An 18,481-nucleotide genomic window follows, 5' to 3' on the forward strand; every position below is an offset into this window, starting at 1 on the left:
TGTGTTAAACATTGGTTTATTCTCACAAGGCAACGCACACATATCGCAGACAGGAGGCCAAATGGATAGTCCAATAGAACAGACCCCCTATTTTTAATACTGCAAACTCTTTAAGATCATTTTCTGTAAGAACTGTGATACATCCATTAACCAGTCACCTTCAACCCCAAACCAAAAAGAAGCAGAACCTTGATCTGAATTCGAAGCTCAGGCGTGCTGCTCGCTGGGAGCCGGACTGCTCGCTAGCCGACCAGAAGACGTTATGGTGAAGGGAGCAGAACTGTGAAGGCTCAGCTGTGCTCAGACCCTGCCCCAGCAGCGTTTCCTTCCCTTCATTTTCCATTTTCACCAATTCAAAACAGTTTGAGTCAGCTTCATACAAAATTTAATGTAAGAGCCATAAATTCTAACAAGTCATTCATTCAACAGATACATCACAGTGTTCAATGTAAGCAAGAGTAGTGCCTATTATTCCTTAGAAAAGATGCATAGATAAAAATAAGGAAAAAAATACCTTCCTATCAGAAAATAATTCATGTAAGAGATTGCAGCTGCAGCCACATCCTGCTCAGCTCTCCTCTCTAAAGGACAGCCTTCAGAAGAATTACTGTTCCACAAGTCCATGAACATCTACAAACAAAACCTGAAGTAAAACGAACACAGAATATTATTTTTAAGGTTTACTTATTACAGAAACAATGTCATTTTCTTACATTTGCAATTTCTTTATCAAATTAAACAGACAATGTGTTTGTCACATCAAGGCTGGATGAAAGACCACAATTTCTCAAAACATGTCTCTGCATGGTGATATTAGACAAATTCAATTCTTGCTTTCAGCTGACTATAACTTAGACATAATAGGTTGCCAACTCATACCAGATGAAAAATTATCTAGTACTGATATTTTCAACGCCCATGAAACAAATGTATTACAATATAATTCTCATTATAAAGTTGCACAAATTTCTATGTTAACCATTAAGAGTTTATATGAAAAAGCAGAAGTTCTCTACCGTTGATTCCTGATATAAAACAGTAGGTAGAAACCTAATGTAGAAATCTGAAGTTAGATAAATCCTTTGGCAGCATGTTCAGTTACAATCAGGCCTTAAAAATAAATATGATAATGTATAGAAGTATGATGAGAAAAACCAGATCCTATTAACACCAAAACCCTCTCAGTACACTATTTTAATAATAATTAATTTATTTTACACTATCTACAAGTTGCATATCACAGAATTAGGAATATAAGAGATGACAATGACAAATCCTGCTTTTATAAAATTTCAGGCTTAAACAGTATGCATATATGTAGCTGCATAGAAAAATCTCAGACAAATGAGTATGTACATTATTTATATTTAATAATTAACCGAATATAATCAAATCACACCTGTTTAGCTATCTCAATTTAAGATACTCAATATTTCTGCTGGACCAAAGTTTTGAATCCCATAAAAATACCTACCTCAGCCGCAATTTCCTAGCAAACATGGAGAATCTACATAAATGATATAAGCAAGGTTTAGTTTGACTACACACCAACTTGGAACAAAGTAAACTCTTACAAAAAAATCTCCAAACAATAAGAATTTTGAACAGCAGCATTGAAATTAATTCTTTTCCTTAAAGAACACAAGGAACAAGTTATCAAAGTACTTCAGTATTGCAACATGTGTTATTTACGCTAAGCTACTTCAAAGGGAAGCATAAGGACAAATTAAAGTCATGTCAAAAGGAAAGACAAAAGCTTCCTTCCAATTGCACAAATTTAAATTAAAAAATGCTTTAAAGAGCAGGTACTGTACACCTCATTGCATAAGCATAAGGCTGCAAATGAGTAAGGTCATGACACTAAATAATTAAATAAAATGGAAAAGAAATGGAGGTGGCGCTGAGTGAAGAGTGTTTTTTATTCCTCAACAACAGTCTACAGTCTGATAGCTCCAATTTGGTAGAAAATTTATACACCAAACATACTTATTCAGACATCTGGGAGTTTCATGCATTTAATCAAGATGTTTTTATCAGCAATTTGCTTCCATTATTTTCCCAATCTAAAGATTATTACTCATCATAAAATTGTTAAAGTAGGTATAAATATGATTATGCTAAAGTGAGTAGGTAAAAGGAGGGAAATGATGCGATTTTTTCCAGAGGTTGAAACAACAAAAGAAAGAAATCCCACATTCCTGAAAGGTAATTCAGCTCATCTGCTCCACTTGTACAAACCCCACCCATTAAAAAAGTGCATCAGGGAAGAAATTCTTCAATTTCTTTTCTTGGCCACCAAATGCTACACTTCCACAGTTCCAAGGCAATTCCTTTTCTGAAGACACATCTGCCATTTTCAGTACACAACCACTCCTTGTATTAAACGAGGAGCACAATCCCACTCACAAAGCTCATGTATTCTGCCTATAGTAGTGCATTAAATACACCTTTTCCAAATGGCTTAAGAGTTTCTCTGACTGCAATCGGCATTTATTTAGGCATGGTGGCAGAGAAAGGAAATCCAAGAGAGGGAAGAACTCCTTGGTCCCATAAAGATGGTTCCTGTTCCACTCGGCTCCCCCTTGGAAAGGGAACAAGGCAGATTCTCACAGTCTTAAGAAGCTTCAAACATTCTTGAGCCCCCTTCCTTTACCACAAGGAACTGCAATACTCCTTCACTTCTAAATACATCCAAAAAGGAAAAGATAAGAGATTCTGTACAAGTTTCTGGCTCAGCACCTTGTATCCACAGAGTGCCCACACAGTCAGCTGGGAGCACCCCTTGCCTGCTCTTGGAAGGAGACGTGTGCTTGCAGTACCACCTCTGCCAAAAGACTCAAGCGAGTTCTAGCAAAACCCCACCTGTTTCCTTCAAGAGAAACACAACAGAAGTTCTCCGCAGTTACCGCAAAACTAGCAGGCAGCACTGTAAAAAAATCTGATTTCTCCTATTTCTGTAGGTACATGGTCCTCGCTGTCACAAATATCAAATAGTTTTCTCTTCCAGCTCTCATCTGCTGAACTCATGCAGTTGTTACAATCACGCAGCGCGCATCCTATTGTAAAGCTCACTACAGCAGCGCAGAGGGAAAGTGGTCTAAATCTGCAGAGATTCTTTAAAGCCACTTGGATAGGAAGATTATAGCAAGATACCAGAGGAGGCAATGCATAATGAGAGCAACACATTAACAATGATTAGGCATCCTCAAGTTTTCCTCAAGAAACACATTTCAAATAAAATTATTCTGGACAGTCTTTTAACTTAAGATTCACAAGTGGCGTCTCTTGAAAGCACCGAAATAAGGGCTCAAAGTAATCTGAAACTATTTTAAACCATCAGCTAATCTAGTTCAAGTTATCTTTATGCAAATGCTTAACAATCAGATCTGATGCATATTTTTACTCCGCATCACCCTAATGCGGTAAGTTGGGTTATTTAAAAGGAAAACGTATTTTGATATCCATGACAGGTATTCATAAAAATCATTAGGTCAGGCAACATTTATTCATTAATTCAGAAATACGAGCTGGTTTGTTTTTAAAGGAGAGGCTGTTGATGGTAATTTGTTTGTTGCTGTAGAACGGAATGAGCAGGAACTGCCACAGGATAACCTGGTCCTTGAGGCAAACTCGATGTGTTATTCTGGTAAGCTGACATATCCACTGACATTCCCATCTGCTGCTGGGTGTAAGCAGCTGTGCTGGCAGCTGACTGAAGGCCAGGGTTCTGGTTCACGTATGTCTGGTTTAACACAGAATCTGGTCCTGGGCTGTAACAAAACAAAAACAAATCTAATTCTGACAAGTTCCTATCTATTTATCTGATAAGTAGGCTTGCAAAGAAGAATATTGCTTAGTCCAAAAGCAATCTGTATATTTTCAAAACAATCAGTGTTACATGCCATCATAAATATCCCAAGAACACACAACCAACCTCTAGACAAAGTAGTAAAATTAGCACCAGGAAGAAGGTGATTTAACAGTTTGCTGAGGCAATACCTTAAATAGGCAGCTTGAGCTGGCTGAGTTGCTCCAGAAGAATTTATACTTTGAGGCAGAGACCTCAACGGCCCCATCTGATCAGGTCCTAGGCTATAACCTGGGGAAATGGTGACTTGGTGAACACCCTGGATCATGTAGTTTCCACTAGGTGCCTGTACAGGGTATGACTGTAAATAAAACAAAATTTAAAAAGAATGTAATTTTATACCTTTTATTTTCAATTAAGTAGCAGCAAACGTGGCACAGAATACCACTACAATAAACAAGTATGTTAGGGTTCAAAGGCTGAATGGACATCAACTAATTTTTCATAATATGTTTTAAATAGGCATCCTTTATTTCACAAATAAAGAACCTTCTTCACAAATGCACTGCTAACGAGATCAGTGCTTAATATTCAAAAGAAGAACCTTTTGTACCACGTACAAGACCTCAGCCCTTCCCAGAAACCTTATTTCTTTCTCTCCCATTTGCCTCTTCTTTGTAAATGTTCAATCCTTACATATTTTGACGCACAGAGTTGAGTAAGGACATGGGCGCCACATGAGATTTGTTATTTCACACATTTTGGAAATTGAAACATAAGACTATTCTAAGATTATAACACAAAAGGAAAGCAAAAACTTGAGTTTCTTGTTAATTCTGGTTTACAGTAATGCAAGTCTTTACTCAAAATTCAGGTAGAACAGGTGTTATAACACTCAGCCTACAGAAGCCTATGCTGCTCATTGGTTTTGGACTTCGGGTAGTATATGGACACTGAGGAACAGACAGGTTTGTACCAAGTAACTATGCTAAGCTCAGCAAGGTTACCATTATCTTGTATTTTTCACCACCGGAAGCATGCATCTTGGAAGAAATAGTAAACTTCACTTGCCTTTTGGCTTAAATTACTTTTTAACCTCCAAATATAATAAATTTTCCATCCTTGCCAGGAGTTAAGGACACAGAATTACTTTTAACTGACATATATTCAGATCTAGCAGTTGCTATGGCAACTATTCTTTTCCCACTGAACAATTAACATTAAAGTAAAATTCACTTAAAGTAAAAACACCCATTCTGTGCTTTCTCCAAAAAGAATCTTTCTCTCTTTTCCTCCATTTTTGTTTTCTTAAAACACCAATATGGTACATTAGAGATACTGTAAAACAGTTTTGAGCAACTATACCCCCTAAGACAACGTGTTCATTTCTTAAGGGGGGAGGAAGAACTAAAATCAGACTAGAGTTTCTATGTTTAGAAAAAGTACACTGCACTCATGATTAATGCACTAATATTAAAGCTCACTCATATCCTTGTTATAAGAAGGTAACATTTTACTTTTAGACTGAGGACATGACTCACAGCAAGAATATCCACCAAGCTGCTGAACCACACATTTCTAACTGTAGAAAATTAATTAGGAGAGGAATCTTTTAGTATTTTCAATACAGTATCTTTCTGCTAAGTGGAGCAAAATGAACAAGTGTACCTTATTGTACAAGCAGGTAACTGCAAATTGAAGTACCCTGTTCCAGTGCATAAATGATATTTTATTCTAAAGGCTATAAGAAGTCACCAGGCAATATCAGATTGTTCGTAGGCTAGCAAGAAAGCATACACTTCATTTTTGCTGTCATCTTTTTAAGTAGAAATCTATATTAGGAAAGTCCCTATTTCCAGAAAGGGATACTGACCTGCACTGAAACACCAGAAGATGTAGGTGGATATTGTGCAGGATGGTGGAGTTTTGAGTAGGCCGAATACATCGGTGCTTCATTCATCAATTTGTTATAAAGCTCCAGAGCTTCTAGAACTTTCACATTCAATTCAGATAATTCTGAATGTTTTCTGTTTCAAAACAAATATACGCAAACACTAAGTTTCTCTAACATCTAATGTTAACATAGTAAAAAAAGAAGAGTGGTTCATTAAACAGTGTTGACTATGCAAGGGAAAAAAATTATAAAGGTAGATGATCAATTTCTTGCACATCTACATTGTAAAATTGCCATTCTGTTCCTTACGCCATTCTCTTACAGCAATGGGACTGGAAGGAGAGTCCAAATGGTGAACAACTGTTCTTCCCCAGCTGCAATAACGCAAGCAACTCCACAGGTGTTTGTTACCTTTTCTTTTCAACCTCAGATATCCCTAGGAGTCTGAGGGGGAAGAGGTTAAGACAGCATTGAATAGTATTTTCTGTCATGGAGGACAGTCAGCAGCAGCCTGAGAGCACCAAGCTCTAGATAGATTGCAAAAGGCTACACTTAAAACATGCTACTACAAAAGGCATCCAGCAACTTATGCAGTGAATTTTGGAGAGCAGCAATCAAACCTTATTACACACACTGGGACCTCAGCCCTAAGCGTTATCAGAACAGAGTTGTCAAAATTTCTTTCTTGCACGATTTTCTAGCTTGGGAGATAAAAGTGAAAAAAAAAAACAAAACCAAAAAAACCAGAACTGCACGATTTAAATTAAATCAAAGTAAACAATGCAGAAGCTACGGCTCACCTATCTATCTCTTCTAGTTTTTCATCTATCATTGGACCCATCTGTTGACAAATATCTGTGAAGACAAAAGTGTCAAGGTAGTTAGTCTCTTGCCCAATTAAAAGTTTAAACAGTCAAAAAATACTTTATCCAAGTACACTAAAACAGCACACAAAATTGGAGAGTGCACCTAGTTATCACGTGTGTCCCATTCCTCCAGCCCAAATAGACAGAAAAAAATACTTCGGTTATTCTGCCTTGTCATCCTCTCTGCTTTTTCCCCTCTACCCTCTCAAACGAACGACTACTGCTAAAACACGGAAAATTCTGCGTTCTTGCTTGTGCTGTGCAAGATCTAAGACTTTCATCTCCTACTGGAATATCCAATCTAAACTGCCTATGAATCTGTCTAGATCTGCTGTACTGTAGAACTTTGCTTTCACTTTCTCCATTCTAGGAACATCACTTTTTTAATGTACACTCAATTGTTATTACACACCTTGAACTAACTGGCCTTTAATCAAACTCAACTAACTTCCTCCTAGTCAGCAGTACTTTGGAGAAATTTTGACATAAAATTAATTGCTTATTTCAAGCAGAGTTTTGATAGGTGGATGGATCCTGCAAAGATCAGGGATTTTACACTAACTGGTAGTTATGCAAATTATTCTGCTAAACACGGGAGTTGGCTTGGCAACTATTAGAAAATTTAGTTATACATATAGCCCCATGCTCTCACTGTGAAGTAAGCTATTATACAACACACTATTAGTACAGACCACAGGTTCTCTAAGCTTAAAATAAATGCAAATTAATTACCAGCTTAATCCACAAAATGTATTTGTCAGAAGAAATAAAACAACTAGCTAACTTAGTGCTCAAAGTACCTTCTGAGTCTAGAAGATCTGGAGAATCAAGTTTTAAATCTGTCGGATCTATACTCTGAAGTACCTGCAGTGTTTTATCCATCTTATCCTGAAAGGTAAAGATTAAGAACAGTTATCTCTGAAGCACGGCAGAGACTGTTTCTATTTTCAAATTTAAAAAGTTAATATAAAAAGGATCATCTGCTAACATTCAGTAACAAAAGAATGTTTCAACCAATGTATTCAGCAATTATTTTATATTGAAAGTGACTGCATACCTCATCTATATAAACTGGTTCAGGTTCTGCTTTCTTAATTTCTTCTGCAGCATCCTCAGGAACAGAATTTTTATCCACAGTTGCTGAAAGAACAAACATTAGTTTCTTTTCTGTAGCTGTGTTACTATGCTACCTTAAAATACACATTTTCTCCTTGCTTTCCATCAGTTCTTTAAATGAGAGAGAAATTTGAGTAAGTAGTTTAAGCAGTGATGCACCTAGCTGCTGCAGAAGGGAAAACGGGTTTGCCTAGAAAATGTTCTGACAAGCTGCTTCCTTTGGGCTGTTAGCCTGATTATGAACCTAGGCCAAGCAAGGGAAAGACTCCTGAGTCATATTAGCATCTAGAACCACCTCCAACACATGTGTGGTTACTTTCAGTCAAGTCGTAAGTGTTAAGACTTATTTTGGTATCATGAGCATGAATAAAGCTAACGATGTGATTCTTACAAACCACTGACACAGGTATGAATGTTACTCCATACTAGGTCTGACGTCTGAAAAGAGACTTTGACTTTTTAAATGGCAAGCGACTGCATTCATATGTAGTATGTTACTGACAAAGAATTACGGTAAATTGAATGGAATTTCTCGAACAAGAAAAGGTAACAACTTAAGAGGAGAATCAGAAGACAGAAATTGCTAAATTGAGTTACAGCAGTGGTATACGCTTGCTTGCTCGCTCGCTTGAAACAAGGGCAGGATGTCTCTGAATTCTTTCCCTGGGCTGATTTCAGAAAATTATTTTGCTGATGGACTAATTAGTAGTTCCACCGTAAGCCCACCTTTCTAAAATTATCTGTCAGCGTTTAGTAGCTCACTTACCTGACTCGGTTTCCACATTTAAGTCAGAAGTCACAAAATTAGATGGAAACAGTCCTACGCCTCTATGATTTTCACCTTTCCACCAATTGGTGTCACTGGGGAAACAAAGATGTATTACAAAACTCTGAATATCAACGTTTAGTGCCAGTGACATATTTTGGGCTTTTGACAGAAAACCTGTGAGAGCCACTACACTGCTTCCCTGTGTATCCAGTAACAAAGGCAATGGAGAACATTTGTAGAGATTACCAGCAAAGCCAAAGACAGGAGCTGGGGCAGAGGGGTGGGGAGGAGGGATTGAAGGAAGTAAAATCATTCAGTAGCAATCACTCAAAAATAACACAACTCTTCAATTCTTTTGACTGATTAGATGACAGCCCGTTATAGCTTTTTCTAAAAGTTTAGAAGTAGTACACAAGTGGGGATTAACATTAGAGATAACTGAGCTGTCAAACTCTATTAAATGAGAACAGCATTAGCAGGGAAGAAGTACTGCTTCTCGGATATCATTGAGGCAACGGTGATAACAAAAAATATTTTAAGTATTTTTTCTTCAGTTTTTTTCTTAGCAAACATGATGCTTGATAGCCAGAGATTTAACAGTTTCTCAAAGCAGCCAGAATTTAGCACTGTGATGTGTACACACATTCTTATGGCACATGTTATAACCAGCTAACGCTTATCTTAAAAACTACAAAGTGGACCTACACCACAGCATGAAATACCCAATGTAATAGAGCAAGGTTCTCCCTGCATCAAAAATGACTTGAGGTCAAAAACTTGGGAGTATGGAAAGAATGGCAGAAAATAAAGGGATTTGAGGGAGGCCAGAGTGACAATATACATTTATGTGGGGAAAAAGCATCACAGGAAAAATTTGATATCCTAAGAAAACACAGTAGTGGAATAAAGGCACCTTCATCTTGAGTATATTATACCTGTCATCCAATACAAAAATAATTTCTCCACTTTTAAAGGTGAGCTCATTGTCCTCGACAGCTTCAAAGTCATACAGAGCTCGCACCTTCCTCGAGTTCTGATTGTTTTGCTGAATTTCTGCAGATGGGTACAAGGATTTAGTTTCCAATTGTTGCTGCTTCTGCTCTTGCAAAGACAATTCGATAGCTACAATTAGGGGAGGGGAAAAAAAAGAGTTTGTATATTTTATCCCTGTATACAAAGGCAGTTTGCTTTCCTAATAAAAAAAGAAAAATATTGCTATATTACAAACATGGTCTGTATCTGCTTCTCTAATATTTTAAGTTTAAGATCTTTGCTCCAAACTACTAGCCACATTTCGTGTTTCAACAGCTTTACTCTGCGCAGCAACAAGATTAAAAAGACAAGACATAATCATGCACAAGTTATGAATCATTTAAAAAAACCTCTGCTTTTCATGGTACAGCCCACTAGAAGCGGTGCACACACTACTACTGTCAGTAGCATCATTAGCACGATCAGAAATACTCATAAATTCTTCACTATGATATCTGAACAACAGTAACTATATCCAAGAAAGAGGTGAGAGAAAACAAACATTTATATGTTCTGATTTTAAAAAAAAAAACAAAAACATCAAGATATAGGCTAAAATAAAGCATGTGGCTGCAGAAGGGAGAAGACCAAACTCACTGGAGAGAAAGCAGTCACAAAACAAAGCTAATGGCTATGTGATGGGGAAGAATGTATTTTACCCCAAATCCTCATCCATGAGGAAAACACCTGGAATGATACAGTATACTACTTCCCAACCTGCTGTGCCCTTACTTTCAATTTGATGCAGCAGAAGAGAGTACAACTTCCTATTTCTGTGCATTTTAACAAAACTTCCAGGACACAAGTCTAACCCAAGCCTGTGACTAGCCATTTACCTTTAGCTATATCTTCATCTTCTTTGTTTTTACTTAATGATGAACCATTCTTAGCAGCATTTGTGGAAGCCTGCAAAAGTATTAACAGCAGATTTTTTTCAGGTTAAAAATGAAAAAGCAAGCTCTATAATTATATACTTAAAAAAAAATTAGTGTTAAGTTGTTCCTGGTTAGCTGCCTTATTGTAGCATTTCATTACTGAATCAAGATGACCTTCTAGAAGAAAAAATAAGCACTCTTCAGAATCTCAGGCATATTTTATTTTGTTCTCAGTAAGAAACAAAGTAAAATAAATAATCAGACCTATATTTAAATAACTGATCTCCTTTAAACAATTATTTTAGCCTCATTTATTGAAGTGAGGCTACTCATTTAAATGACTACCCTTTCCACCTTTGTCCTCCACCCCTCCCTTTCAAAGGGAAGAAAAGCTCTTCGGAGTCCTACATCTGCTGCAAAGATCCAAGCTATTAGGCAGCAGCTGGACTTAATGAAGAGGGAGATCTCTCTCCATATCAGAGCAAAAAGCCACCCTATCTCTCTGCTGGTGGGACAATGGGAAAGAAGAGCAAATGTACATCAAGTTGGGAGCTGCTGGCTTAAATAATACAAGTCTCCTCACAGCATAGTAAAATCAAGAGTTTTCATTTTGACAGGGAAGTCTTCCCGCACATAGCGGGAATGAAGTTTCAGACAGTAGCCATGTCTAGAACTTATCAATGGTCCTAGAAAACAATCCTACAAGTGCACCAAATACTAACAGATCTCAGCTTTGCTTGATGTAAAAACATCAAGATATCATTTCATATGTATTTGTAGGAAAGGAAGCATAACTGGTTGCCAGTACTCTAGATCTTCCATGTTTCTTCCATATGTTTTAACACATGTCCTACATTTAGAAGTGAAAACATCTTTGTGGAGGAAGGAAAGACTGTAAAAGTAAAAAACCTCTCTGTGTTTAATACAGAGAAAAGTAAACTTCATTTAAGGAATACGTAATAGAAGCTGTAGTTCTCATTTTCAGGACTGATCTTCACTTGACTTGTAATTAGCATGAAAATATTTAGAAGCATCAATAATGAAGTGTAGAAAAAAAACCCAACCACCTGTCATCATATCTGCCAGCTATAAGATTAAGCATAATATGCTACCTGAAGTAAAATACAAAGGGTGAGGGTTAGGGGCTGGAGCACCCCACCTACTGCAGAGCTGGAACAATTCCTGATGTGGGCAGGTAGCGGCATGAACAAGAAATGGAGGCTTGGAAAAGGAAAGCATGGTACAGATCTCCTTCACAAATGTCTCCATTCCAGATATTACCCTGTTTTGTGAGGCTCTTTGAAGAAAAATGAAGGTTATGCGCTCCGAGTCAGCAATCAGAACCATGAAACACCATGTACAAAGTGTGGGCGTCGAATTGCTTTGAGTTAAGGTGGTGACTGCTCAATGAAGCTTTAAAAATTATTGGAAGTAAAGAAAGGATCTAAAATGAAACAACTCATAAGGGCATCATGAAACAGCCTTTAGTCTGTTATATTTTTCTTAGGAAGCCAAGGACACAAAAAACCAAAATGAACAAAGGTGAACCTCAGCATAAAGAGGCAACCAAACCCAAAAAAGGATCCTACTCTCCTCTGATCGAAAGCACAAAAGATTTCGTCTGAACACTTTTCCTTTGTTCGCCGCCAGGACCAGTGAACCTAACAGTACCATGTATTCCAAATCCGCTTTTACCTGCGATCCTGCTGCAGGAAAAGTTACACCTTCTTCTTTTAAAGCTTTAATAGTTGCAGATATTAAGCTACACTGTGGGTCTTTCTGAAATTCTTCCGACCACTCCACCATTAGAGTTTTTAGCTTTTCACATACTTTCGGATGAGCCTAGAAGACAAAATTGCATGGAAAGAGATGCTCGTACCTCAAAACGAACAGGAATTGTTCCCTCTCAGTAAAATTCTGTTACCAAAACCATTTTACTATAAACACCCTTAATAATTATTAAATGTCCTGATTAAAAAAAAAAAAAAAAAGGAAAACAGAGCCTAGATCATATGGTCTTTTATACACTGATTCCGCTACTACAGATAACACACTTAGCTTCTGGAGCATCATCCTTTTGTTGGAAAGCTGGCATAGCAGATTTCAACACCATTATCCCAAAGCAGCAACCGACTGCAGGTAGTTCTGATTTCCCTGATTCTAGCAAACAACCAGTTATTCTAAATCTGGGCTCTTTCAACACATACAGCAATCCTCTGAGGCAAATTCTCTTGCACAGCTAAAGCTTAGATCTTGCAGGCAGTTCACCTGCTGTTATTTTAGTGGAGTCAATAGTGGGTGATTAAGGAATGGTTAAGGAAAAAGACTGACAAACTTTCTGACTTTTCAAATGTTAGCCATGTTTCCACCTCAGTAGTTTTGGAGAAATTCAGGTTATTTGCCATGCTTATCTCAACCCTCCTGCACCTCTGTTAGTTACCCTCCATTTTACTTCAACTTTCTCTTCACTACTTCTAATTTGTATTGTTACTTGCCACCCAACCACATTAAGTTGGTTTAATATGAGATACCATCTTTCCCTACGAGACAACATACCTTCCCTATCTTTTATGACTTCTGCTGTCCTCTCCTCAGATGCCAGAAACCCATTTCTCCCTGTTGACTTCTCAGGTGACAGGATCTCACAAAAACCTGATCTTCGAACCATCTCTGTATGTATGTATATAGGTATGTCTCCTTGTTTCAGATTCTCTCACAAAAAGGTACACCTTACGTACAGTGCCACCCAGCTCATGGAACAGTTTACACACTCAGCTCCTGAATTAGGAACTGAGGTGCAGGGACACAGATTGGTAAATGAAGATATCTGCTTGGAATGAGGGCAAACCAAGATCAAGTTCACGCTCTGCCTGCAGCTCCTCTGGCTCCCACAGTTTTCTCCAGCCTCTCACATGAAAGAGACTCTACAGCTCCCCTTCCTCCATCCTCATCCACAGAATGTACAGCTACTCTAAATCTACACAGGATCACCGATTTCATTCAGCACTGCAAATTTTAGGTGCTAACAACTCCACCCAAAGTGATAATCCACCTCCAGAAAAGCAGGTCAGAATCAAGTATTATTCTACTGTATGGCTAAAGAATACCCTTCAGAGTATCCCTCCGAAACGTTAGACATCAGCTGCTGTTAATCCTGTGATTATGTAGACTTACAAAATTCACTGGAGCAAAAAGAGCCACTATTCAGAAAAGCAGCCAATGTATGTGAAGGTCATGTCAACGTTACGAGGATAAAACACGGATCGAGGCACCTCAGGCTCCATCCACTTTCTGATTTTGTTGACAGTTCATGAGAAGGACTACAGTTTGAACCCAGAGCACCCAAACTAACCAACCTGGGGATACTTGCTGGTGAAAAATGATTCTGGGGTTGCTGGGCTCACCTACATCTGTTTCACTTGGCTTGTCTGGATAAGAGTCTGGGACTGCACAAATGCAAGGGCAAGATTTCTCATTTGAGTGTAGTTCAGATCACACTGTAAGCCTGTGCCTTGCACGTAAACATATGTTGAACAGAAAGAACGCTGACAAGTTTGGGCTCAACCATGCATTTAATTGAAAGGAGAGATGTAGCTGGATGGGCTCAGTATCAGCACAAAGACATTTGTTACACTTGTCTGAACTAATTTTCTTTTGGAGAAAAGGGAGAAAGTACAATTTTATCTGCCCTCTTAAGATTATTCCTCCAAGTGGGCCAGGGACATGAGTAAAACGTAAGTATTTCCCAACAACAAAATAAATTATACTCCAGTAGACCATTCTTCAGTGGGATTAAAGGTTTCCTTTTACATCCACAAGTGCTGTCAGACCATGAAGGTCAATGTTCTGTTTCAGAATGGACCATGGCTAATGAGAACAAAGGGGAGGACTTTAAGACCTATTTTTCCACACAAAGCAAGAAACAGAAGAGCTGTGAACTCATTTTGCTTCCCAGCAATTTTATTAGTTTCCTTAATTGCTTTGCTCAACCTCTGATGATTCCCGGCCTCCCATATATTTGACAACTAACTTCTTTTCAACCCATTAGCCATTTTTATCTTCAACTGGTACAGTAATTAAGGGAAATCTCTTTCTGCTTATTCAATTCATTACATCCAGATTTAGATCCCATCAGCTGCTTGACCCTAACCATTCAGGTCTTCCTTTCTTGCTTACTTCCTCATTCAACGTTCTGAGAATCCCTAGAAACTAAGAAAGTTGTGTCAAGACTTTCCCCTTTTCCTTGTAAAAATGTAATTTAACTTTCTCAGTTTTCCCTTTGTACTTCAGCCTATGAATTTCACTCGAGCCAAATAAAAAAATATCTTCAAGAAAAGCTGCCTTCACCATTATCGAATTAATTTAGCTTAAGAAGAGTCACAGATTTTAATTAAAACTGCTTATGTCATTTTGTAAAAACCTGAAGTAGGTATTATCAGCCTGTCACTTCTTTAATACTTTATTTTCTCACAGTAAAAATTGCAGTACACAAATTTCAGTGATAAGACAAACAGCTGGCAGTATGTGCAACTGCACAAAGACTAGAAAATGCCTATTAACTAGAACATTAAGTTTTGCCAATTCTTTCCTATGCTGAGACACAGCAAAGTTACCAAAATAATCCTCCCCCAGTACTTAAGGTTATAAAACATTACCTTATTTATTATACCTCGAGCTTCACTAGCAAAATCACGAGAACATACTTCTAAGTGAAATATTTTTCCACAGTTTGATACACAGGCTCCTAAAAGCTGACAACAGAAATACAATTGTGAACATTTATGACAACAATGAAAATAATCCAAAATAAAAGCATACATAAAAGATTTAAATTTAATCTGCTGTGCAGCATGCACACCCTGACTGACTTCTACTGAAGATACATAAAAGTATTACTAGATCAGTACACATTTAATAGCTGCATTACATAAAAAATACAAAGTTTTTCCAAAATAATGATAGTCTACTCACTGTAAGTGCTTGCAAAGCCACATGGGGAACTTTATGATTTACTCTCTTCATGATGGCTTTAAGGCAATCCTTTGCTCTGAAAATGGAACAAGGAAACTATTAGTGATAACTGTGACTGACATAATCTGTGGAATGAATGATACCAGATACTCAAGCTGGGTAAGCAAACAAAACTGGGTCTATTGACAAAAATGTAACCTAACATAAAGTCTTCCCAGAGCTAGCTGGAAGTATTTAACAACTTGTTTGTTCTTCTATGTGTACTGGACTGGCACAGACCCCATTTTTACACTGGAATTTTGTATTAATTTCCATAAAACTGCTGACAGGTCATAAAGGGAGCAATTGCCATTAAGTTGAGGAAATGGATTTGAAACAGACAATGAAAGAAATGTCTACATAAAAAGAAAGAATGAGGAGCAGTGATGATTAAATAAACGGTTATTTTACTGGCTACTGTGAAGGGTCTTTATAGATTTAATTTAAAAATCGTGCACACAGGTTGTCAGCTCTTGAATCCCATTTTCGAGACTCTCAGGACACAAAGATTTTTATAATTTGTTTCAGCAAAATCTGAGCAGCACAGAACAATTATTAGCATTCTAAATGTTAATCTATTAAGGCTTTTCATACATTAAATGAGCATTAATGGCATGCATGAGCTACACAGGCTGATGCATATAAGTCTTCATTAACACTATTAATCTGAACCCCCTAAAAACATGAAATCTCTATATAAAGACCTAATGTGAGATCTTTACAACTAATCTCACTTGCAGTACACCTCAGCTGCTATATTACCAAAGCACAGAAATGCCTCCGCAAGGCTGCATTTCTCCACGTCACCCAGGGAACTCAGCTCAAACCATCTGTGCTCTTCACCACTGAGGCTCTGGCTCCTTGGTTGCTTTACGCAGGCACAAGTGAAAGTCACTGATGAAAGCAGTGGAACAGTCACCTACTGTCCCTCCCTAGAGCAATGCAGTCCCCTTCCCTTCCTCACTGAGGCTTTAGCAGCCATGCAGTGCCCGGATCAAGGAACGATCTGACTGAGCATGTTAGTTTTTGGCCAGATCACTGCCAAGATCAGATTCACCAGGAATCCATCACACAAGGGGCTGGAGGAAATATCTGACAACCCTCTCAACACAAATTCTCTCTCCCGTTAATTTAAAGTTGTCACGGAATTGCAACCTTACGCAAAGCTTAAAAAAAAAAGGCCTGTGCAGAAATGAAACCAAAACTTTCACTTTTAACACTAAAAAAGATGTTTCTGTCAAGGTTTTGGTTTGTTTCAAAAGATGTCTTTCCCAATGTGTTATGTGTACAGCAGTGAGAAATATTTTATGCCATTATATTAAGATAATAAACTGCACTTATATTCACATTTTGGTTTAGAGCACTAGTCTTGTTCTGAAACAATCTTTCTAACCATTCCCACCTGCTGCGTATTTAGTTCACAGTGGAGTTTTATGCATGCACATTTCTTGCCTTTCGGATGAAACTAAGCCAGAAGCTCCTCTATGCATAGCAAAAGTGCTCCAATCTCTCAAGGAGCCATGAGAATAAGAGGAGTGACAGGATCCACAGACAAATTTGCACCTGGTGTGGATATTAAGTTTAAGAGAAGAGATTAGACCTGTTCTGAAGGTGGAAAAACAACCCCAAACACCCTGAACTGCAAACTGGATGGATGGTTTCAGTACCAACTGCTCTGGTTTACAACTCCAGCCTTACTGTACTGAGTTACTTGGTGATGTACACATAGCTAGAACATATGGGTTTAGTCCTAATAATGAGTATGTTTGGTCATAGTTCATGTACAAACAATCCAGCAAAGTCAACATATTGTTGCTAAGCTATATATTTATTTAAGGGTAGGCAACTATTTATTATTTTCAGAAAGATGGCTCTTGGTGAAAGGCAGGAGGGAAGAAAACTACATAAAACTGAAGTAAAATATGCTAGCGGTACTGGCATTTAGAATTCTGAATTTAGGATTTTATTGTAGATACAAAAATATATATTAAGATTTAATGATGTACTTCTTATATATATAGTTATATATTTTGCATGTCTAATCAGGGGAAAAAAACACTTAACTTTTTTTTACAGTTTCTCCTCCCCCAAACCAAGCAGATTTAAAACAGTTCCCTCTAAAAAAAGTCTTTTGTAACTAAAGAAAAAAATAGATTTTTAATAAAGGACTCAAAGGACATTCTACACTTTTTTTCCAAGACTAAAGAATTCCAGAATGAATGGATTTGCTGTTATTCCCTGTGAAAGGTAATTAATAAAAAAACCCAAAGCATGCACATACAGTGCAGTGTAGTAATCTTAAAAATTACACATAACCGATAGAAATTCTAAGATCACTGAAGAATTCAACCTATGCACTAATTCAGGTTTACTTTAAGATTTAGAACATGTTATCACTCAAAAAGATTACTTTAGAATTCAGCAAATACTTTCGGCCATTATGGGATCACTGAACTACCACTTACGTTTCAGTATTACTGCTTAGGCTAGACTGATTCAAACTGATCTACGGTTTGATCTCCATTTTTTTCCCCTTTTCTCCTCCATCAGTCCCATTGTTCCTAATGAATAAACACAGATAAATTCCTTATCGTAAATACCTAACTGTCCTAGCTAGGTAATTTTCTACAAAGAAACTAGTTCACTTTTTCCTACTGGCATAGTTGCTTCTCAAAATTTATGCAAGATCGTTAAATATGAATAACTTGGTCTACTGTGCAAAACTCCATAAAAATTGGAACGCACTCAGCATATACAAATTGTTCTACTAGAAACCCTGCTGGAACATTTCTTTCAGATTTTTACAGCCATCTACATGTATTTGTAGAGCTTGCAGAAGTGTCAGATTGGTAGCACTTTTTGCGTGGCTGACTACGATGAGCATTTTGAGACATGTTCTCTCGGAAACACTATTCTTCACATGAACATGAAATTACATGTTGTAATGCTGAGATACAGCTTACCCATTAGGAGTACTGGCAACCTTGTCACATATATCCATAATAAGACCCCAGTCCTCACTGGTGTTACATTCATTTGTAGCTTTTTCTATAAAGAAAAACAAAATTGATTAAGTGTAATACCCTATTAAGTTTAGAATGTAGTCCACAG

The 18,481-nt window shown here is 37.5% G+C and overlaps 1 protein-coding gene across 5 annotated transcripts in view; it reads right to left on the reverse strand.

Moving 5' to 3' along the window:
• The window catches only part of STAM2 (signal transducing adaptor molecule 2), a 27,387-nt gene continuing 8,906 nt past the window's right edge, over positions 1–18,481 (reverse strand). For 2 of the 5 annotated variants that reach the window (XM_056348618.1, XM_056348619.1), the window contains exons 2-14: positions 18,334–18,418; positions 15,332–15,407; positions 15,016–15,111; positions 12,056–12,202; positions 10,322–10,391; positions 9,389–9,575; positions 8,451–8,545; positions 7,626–7,708; positions 7,369–7,456; positions 6,503–6,557; positions 5,682–5,835; positions 4,000–4,169; positions 1–3,770 (exon numbers count right to left, since the gene is read on the reverse strand). In XM_056348618.1, coding sequence (XP_056204593.1) covers positions 3,539–3,770; positions 4,000–4,169; positions 5,682–5,835; positions 6,503–6,557; positions 7,369–7,456; positions 7,626–7,708; positions 8,451–8,545; positions 9,389–9,575; positions 10,322–10,391; positions 12,056–12,202; positions 15,016–15,111; positions 15,332–15,407; positions 18,334–18,418 — 1,538 coding nt within the window. In that variant the 3' untranslated portion in view covers positions 1–3,538. The remainder of the gene's footprint in view (positions 3,771–3,999; positions 4,170–5,681; positions 5,836–6,502; positions 6,558–7,368; positions 7,457–7,625; positions 7,709–8,450; positions 8,546–9,388; positions 9,576–10,321; positions 10,392–12,055; positions 12,203–15,015; positions 15,112–15,331; positions 15,408–18,333; positions 18,419–18,481) is intronic. The other 3 variants (XM_056348621.1, XM_056348622.1, XM_056348623.1) reach the window with 3 other exon arrangements.

This window comes from Falco biarmicus, chromosome 8 (assembly GCF_023638135.1).
Source record: "Falco biarmicus isolate bFalBia1 chromosome 8, bFalBia1.pri, whole genome shotgun sequence".
NCBI lineage: Eukaryota > Metazoa > Chordata > Aves > Falconiformes > Falconidae > Falco > Falco biarmicus.